Here is a 7,500-nt window from a genome sequence, read left to right as displayed (position 1 = left end):
CCCACTTTGATCGTGTCAGACAACGCCAAAACAATCAAAAGGACAGAGAAAGAACTGCAAACGCTCTACCGTCACCCCGAGATAATAGCGGGGCGTTTCAACCTGGAGAGGGCCCCATGGTGCGGTGGATTTTTTGAGCGAATGGTTGGGAGCGTTAAACGGTGTCTTCATAAGGTAATCGGTAATGCCAGGTTAACTTTCGATGAGTTGCTGACGGTACTTGTGAAGTGGAAGGCACTCTGAATTCTAGACCGCTAACGTATGAGTATAACAACCCCGAAGGAGAAGTTTTAACTCCCGCACACTTGATCTACGGAAGAAGACTTCACTCATTTCCAGAAGTCACTGAAGAGGCATTTACGCATGCGTTACCCGCTCATTCGAGTCCGCACGCGAGTGGAACTAAAAGCCAACAAAAACGGATTTAAGTGACCATTAAACAGTTCGTGCAAAATCTTCGTAGTTTTCGTGAAAAGGAGATGTATGTTTACATTCCATGCATATAAGAATTAGAAGAAAAGTGTGCGAAAACAGGGGTAAAGTTTATTATCTCCGGTCACTCATAAAGTATTGCGTGTGTGGCTTACGCGCGCGCGCGCGGCGCGCGCTCAGCTGAAAAAGGCAATGAGTAGTACTGGGGGCAAGTGTTTGCCGGGGAGATTCAATATGGCGGCGAATACAGTTCGAGGATTTGGTCGCCTTTTCCATCGTAAATCACTTCTTCGCCGGATGCCAGTGGTTTCTTCCGTACGGTAAGTGTGACTTTTCAGTTAAAGCCAATATTTTTTTCAGCTAGAAGTGGGTGTTTTGGGGAAAAATCGTGCAGAAGTTGTCGTTATGCAATCTTAATGAGCGTTCAACGACTGTCACGTTACGATATATGCTTATATTCATATTCACTGCTGTGAGATTCTTAGCCTCTAACTATAGTCGATGCCCTAAAATTTGGGACTATGTAAAAATGAAAGGTGAAAATATTAAATTATTGGTGTAATTTTGCACGTACATGTGCAGTACCGTGATATTTTTCGGGCAGTGATTACCGTAATGGCGATATTTACGTCTGTATTAGATTGAAAGTTGATACATTAAATTGTTTAGCTCTGTAGTCTATAAATTCAAAGACTAGTCCCACTGGTGAAGAGTGTACCACGGGGAGGTGCCTCAGAATTTTAGGGCGCCTGGTGTGTCTTAACAAATTTGGACCCCCCCCTGTGTGAACTCACTCAACATCACAAGTAAAAGTGCTGACATATATGCCAGAGAGCTGTAAAAACCTGTATGACCCTGCGACTGCCCCCAATAGTCTTAATGCAAAAACCTCTGACCCACGCTGTCTTGAGTTTAGTTTAGCCTAAATGGCATTTACACACGTAGCATCGCAAAATATGCATTATGTCACAAGAATTTAAAAACCAGCCAGGTTCTTGCACACAGGTAGGTGAAATGAATTCAACTGAACTGTTTTATGGTAATAATTGAATATTCCATTTTTCGAGAGCTTATTGGGTGAATGTGATTGAAGTAAATTTAACAGACGAGTTTCTTCATCAAAGGCTGTAAAAGTCTGGCCAAATGCATTCATCTTGCAACATCTGTTGGGTTTGTTAATGTTTATCTGGCTCATGCTCCATGCATGCTGTTACAAAACTACAATAAAGAATAGTAATGAATAATATCGTTAAATTAATGATGGTGATTAAATCAACCATTGGTTTTTGAGGAGAAGTGAAAAGCTGTGGAGCAGTCGTGACTCAGTTGGCTAGTGCGTGGCTTTCGAAGCGAGAGGTCCCCGGTTCGATCTTAAACGTCTGTTTCGACTTTCCTCTGATCCGTGTAGCTATAGCTTTAAATACCCGTAAAATGGAGCACTGACAGAGGGAGGGGGGTAAAGGGCGCACCGTCGGCTTCCATTGATACCAGCCTCGTAGCTGAAGGAACTACTGATGTTAAATAAAGTTACTTTACCTATACCTTTAACTTGAGTACCCTAGAGAAAAATCTCATAGCAGAATAGGGAACCAACAAGCTCAACCCACATTTGATACAATGTCTGGGAATCAAACACAGGTCACATTGGTGAGAGGCGAGTGCTCTCGCCACTGCACCATCCCTGCTCGCTAATACAATGTACATATCATATAGATGGAAAAATTTTAGATCATTGCAGTTGTAAACCATAACTTAGCAGTAATGAAAGTAAATCCTGAAGGATTAAGGGGTGTGGCTCTTAACCTTTTCAGCCCCGTGGGGCCCCGTGGGGTTCCCCATTGACAAGTAAAATCGTCTGGCGTTAGACAGAGTAAAATCTATAAGTGGCACTATTGGGAGTGAAAGGGTTAACTACCAAAACATTGCTGTGAACCCCTTTAAATAGTCATTTCTCAAATTCCTTGAATTCTGCTGTAATCCTTTCTTGCCAAGAGTGTTCTATTTAACATTTCTTTGTATGTTTGACTCACAACCATATTTGGTAAATCATGTGACCAAAACAGAAAGAGCCTAAAAACTTTTCACAAATTTTTAGCGCAGCAGTATGAGAACATGCCAACACAAAATATGTAGTATGGATTTTAAAGGAAATTATTTTTCAAAAGAATTATGACGTCATAAGGCCCTCCTTTGATACACTTAAAAATGTCAGTCCATTTTTTGTCTAAATAGAAATTCCGTGCTACAGTTTGCGAAAAATGATGGGATGTTTCCCATCCAGTGAAAAAACGGCTCGTTGTTTTGTTTTCTTGGAGCTGTTACCTGTTTTTCACTGAAATGCACGGCAGAGGACTGGGACTAGTCGCACATGTGCCTTCTGATTGAAGTGATGTCAGATTTCCATGGAAAAAGTTACTTCATAGAACCATCCATGCAACCTTCCTTAGCAACCATTGTCTTACTGTAGTTAAGGGCCACCCCCCTTAAGGACATTCGCACCCATTGCTACTGCGCATTTTTTTGGCGCATGTCACGCACACGTCCTGCATTGCAGACCACAAAGGTAAACACGATGCTAAAGGCGCCAACATTTTCCACAAGAATGGAACGTGAAAGCACGTGGCATCATGGGATAGGTGTGGACCCCCATTTTTTTTGCCTTTTTGGCAAAAGTAGATCATTACCTTTCTGCGTGACAAGTTTTAAAAGAATCTGTGCGTGGGAATGTTTTGGCGGCGAACGTCCTAAAGGCTTTTAAGCCTTAAGGATGTTCGCGGCCAAAACATGAAGATACCATTTAAAAATGGGATCTGAATGTTCCTTTTTTATTGCTCAACCAGCTCAGTTTACCCAGGTGTAGATATTTGCAACACAATGTGGCTTCTACTATAGAGCACTTAAAACTTGGAACGTAATCTCTCTGTTATGCTATACCAAACTGGCACTCAGCACTCAGTTCAAGAAAAGCACATAATGGTGAAATGTGGTGAACACATCGTGACTGGGGATTTAAAAAGAAGAATGACAGATAACATTTTATGACTTACTATGGATACATTGCCATAAGGGGCTTTATTTATTGAACAAATTATCATAGAGCTCTTCTGCTTTCATCCATGGTTGATTCATAAATCATTTGCATGTGATTAAGGCACCACACCTTTCATAGTGTGTCTTCGTGGTGAAAGATATATTATACATCTACATATTTGAATTTAAATAAGCTATTATTAACTACTTACTAACCGAGCTAGCTCGAGCCATACTGGGGAATATTGGCCCTCGGTCGTTTTTGCATGGACCTCGCTGCGCTAGGTCCGTACAAAAGCGACCAAGGGCCAATATTCCCCAGTATGGCTCGAGCTAGCTCGGTTAGTAAGTAGTTTATTATATGACTTTTTAATGACTTTTTCCTTTGTTTTTGCAGGCCCGTAATCGGCCCGTGGGCATTACGGGAGAATAATGCCCTACAATTCAGTCACAATTAGCCATTCAGAGCGTGCGTTATATCAGCTACAAACACAAGCCATATAATAATTTGTTTTAACAAGAATGATTGGTTGATAGTGTGCCTAATCATTATGCAGTGGTAAACGAAGGCAAACGATGGAAGTGACTGTCACACTTATCTGGACAATTTAAGCAATAATTGTCTTTCGTAGACACCTAAAAAATTCAAATGGCTCTAACAGGATTCAAACCCATGACCTCTGTGATGCTGGTGCAATGCTCTACCAACTGAGCTATAAAGCTACTCAGTTGGTACCAGCTCATTCTCGTCACCAGAGCCTCGGATCGACCCAAGGCTCTGGGAAACTCCATGTAGGAGAAGATGTGCCATAGGGTTCTCATAGCCAAAAATTGGCTATTTGAATCTTACAGCGCCTGCTCACTGCTCGTGCTAACATGAATGCACCAATTAGAGACGATTTTGATTGTTCTTCACGAAAACCAATGAGAAGACACTTTGCTTCAGGGTTCCCCAGAGCTCTTCTCGCCTTCAGTAAAGAGAAGAGCTCTGGGGTCAAGATTTGGAGCAGCTCAATTTGTTGGGCTCATTCGTTCTGATGAAAGGAACATTATGTAGTGGGAAAAGTAGAATCAGGGTGTATGAAACCCCTCAAGAATTTGATATTCTTTTGTGATGCCAGAGACAACTTCCCCTATCCAAACATGATGTCATGTTACAACGGTGAAATGTTTCTATGTTTATCTTTATTCCTCTTGGACAGTTTCCTTCGACGACTTCCAGAGAGTGAGGTTGAAGATGAGAATAAACCACTGAAGTTGCCAGGTGTGCTGGCAACGATGACGGGAACTGTGTTATACCCTGATGAAGAATCTGCCAAGTGGGATGTGGATGGTATGTTGTACTCAATTTTTTTTTCTTGCTTGGATGTTGCTGTGATACATGTATGGCACATTGTTATCCATGTTATTGATCTTTAGCAAAAATATGATGCTGAGAGCTACAAAAACACAATCCCAAAACTTTGTAAATTTGCATCATTGTAGCAGTATTATGATTATTCAAGTTGTTCAGGATATAAATATATTATTATCACATACATTTAACAACGACTCAAGAATCAAAGTGCTGTAGACATTTTGAGAATTTGGAGGTAAATTGAAATTTACTGTTGGGTGGTCACATCCTCCAAATTTCCTCAAATTTAATAATATACCTTTTACTAACCAAGTTCAAGGTCTGTACTGTAAAATTACGGAACAATTTTTTTCCCGTTGATTCATGGCGCAACTCACTCGCAAAGCATGCAGGCCATAAATCAAGGGGTTTGTTTGAACTGCAGAAAGAATCAAGTTAAGATGTAGATCATGTCAGTCATGAACAACATCACTTGAGCAGTAACAAAAGGAACACCTGAAAATGCTAAAAAAAAAAGCATGTAATTGCATGTACATGGTTTTCAGAAAGTGTCACGAAGTGTCCCCTTGCTCTTTTTCCGACTTCAGCCATCACTCTTGTCTTGGAATACAGACAATAATAATTCATATTACAAAGTGTATGTTCCCCCAAATGCTGCTCCTCTGCTGAAATAAGGATAAAGGGCTGCATTTACCCTAAGCAGAAATTAATGCTAACCTTTACCCTCACATTATTGTTGAAAATAGGTAGCAAATGCTTAGACTTAATGGGACACTTTGTATTGGATGCAAAAATTAAGCGTGCATGTAATTTGTTGCATTTCTGCTCTTAAGTGAAAAATTTGAACAGGGCTCAAAGCAGTTTTGGCAAGCCAGTTTGATCAGCTGTGCATAGTCCGCAGCTCAAAGCCAACAAAGGTTTCTTTATGTTTAGTTCCAGCCCAGGAAAAGATAGTTACAACGATGACTATGAATTTTGGACCACAGCACCCAGCTGCTCATGGCGTATTGAGACTTGTGTTGGAACTTGATGGAGAGGTGATGATGATAATAAATTTTACTTTATTCAACTTGGCAACCAGCTACATGTAAGCATTAAAGTGTACCTTAACTCAAATATTTTTTGTTTATGTTGTAGTTCAATTTTATCCTCTGGCTTCATTTTTTTAAAACCAGACAGTTAAAAACTTTTACATGGAAACCAGTCCATTTTTTTCAACCAGTTTAATTTTTTTGGATAGCACCACCCATTTCAACATAGTCAAGACAAGACAAGACAAGACAACTTTATTTTACCAGGGTAGCCCAGTCAGCTGCAAGGCTGGTATCCTTAGGGGCCCTGGGTTCAATAAAAAGTTACATATACACATTTACAATAAGATTACAAGGTTAGGTAAAATTTGCTAAAATTTACAAAAGGGAAGAAAAGAAAAACAAAAACAAAAAAAAAAATCAGATAAAATGTCCTTTAAGAAGGCGTTTAAAAATTGCTAGAGAACTTGCCTCTTTGATTCTGCTTGGCATGAATTAAAAGCAGTCAGACAGCTTTCTCCATTCGGTAATTAAGTGGAACTCTTTATAGAGTATTTACATGTATGAAATAAACTAGAGAAATCATTTTAAGATTATTATGATGGATTGTTGTCTCTGGTGCTATCAAAGACCAACAAATGTTCAGCTTGGTGGTTTGGGTTAAGCACTTATTTTGAATGGTTAGCTTTCATGGAGGCTGGCCATTTGAGTGTTGAATTTAAGTCTAAACACCCACTTCAGATAGCGCAACCTCTCGGTGCAGAGTAGAGAACCAACAAACTTAACTCACATATGACGCCGAGTCTGGGAATCGAATCCGGGCCACATTGGTGGGAGCCGAGTGCTCTCACCACTGCGCCATCCCTACAGTTTGCAAGTGTCAGACACTGCATTCTTGGTAAGGGATTGGCATGCCTTTTAGTGATCAATTGGAGTAACTTATTTGAAGTGTTTAATCTAAAACAACCATTGTCTTGGTCATTGGGTTAAGAATATTGGTTCATGGTTATTGAGAGTAAAGTATTCTTTCACATGTAGGGTAAAGGGGTTAGATTATAAAGAAGCTGTGGTGCTGTGTTGTGGGAAAGTGAAATAAAGAAAAGGGTTTATCAAGTGTGTTGATATGGTAAATTTACCACTGCAAAGAAACTTGAAAGCTGACATTTTGAGTGTTAGCTCTTCCTCAGAGCTAAACCCTTTTCTGTCTTTCACATAGTAGGACTACTTTTTGTAATGAAAAAACAGTGATATTCTGTAATGATTCATTTAGCAATATAACTTGTTTAATGCACACAATTTACGAAGGAGGGGTGGGGTAGGATGGAGGCAATGGGAAGATCAGGGAGGGGTAGGAGAAGTAGAACAGGAAAGGAATATCTCATTCTTTTTGAGACCCCCAAAAAACCAAGCCCCTGCTTTTTAACTACACCCCAAAACAAGGAAAATCCCTTTTTTAGACAAAGGATAAAAAAAAACCAGTTTACAAAATTTAAACTGATTCAAAAAATACCAAATATCTATAATTGTTTTGGTTGGGGTACTGGATAATAATAATTTGTATGATGATTAAGCATCAAGCATTATGATCATTAATTTTGTCTTCAGCAGTTAAGAATTTAACTCCACCAAACTGTTGTGAAGGTTTATGTT

General features: G+C 39.8%; 1 protein-coding gene across 1 annotated transcript in view; it reads left to right on the top strand.

Annotated features, from left to right (window-relative positions):
* Positions 1-642: 642 nt before the first annotated feature.
* The window catches only part of LOC137982832 (NADH-ubiquinone oxidoreductase 49 kDa subunit-like), a 29,980-nt gene continuing 23,122 nt past the window's right edge, over positions 643-7,500 (top strand). Inside the window, exons 1-3 of the mRNA XM_068829988.1 lie at positions 643-752; positions 4,665-4,795; positions 5,753-5,856. Of these exons, the coding sequence (XP_068686089.1) occupies positions 667-752; positions 4,665-4,795; positions 5,753-5,856 (321 nt within the window). The 5' untranslated portion in view covers positions 643-666. The remainder of the gene's footprint in view (positions 753-4,664; positions 4,796-5,752; positions 5,857-7,500) is intronic.

The sequence above is a fragment of the Montipora foliosa genome, chromosome 13 (assembly GCF_036669935.1).
Source record: "Montipora foliosa isolate CH-2021 chromosome 13, ASM3666993v2, whole genome shotgun sequence".
In the NCBI taxonomy this organism is placed as follows: Eukaryota; Metazoa; Cnidaria; class Anthozoa; order Scleractinia; family Acroporidae; genus Montipora; species Montipora foliosa.
This window is presented reverse-complemented; position numbering and strand designations above follow the sequence as displayed.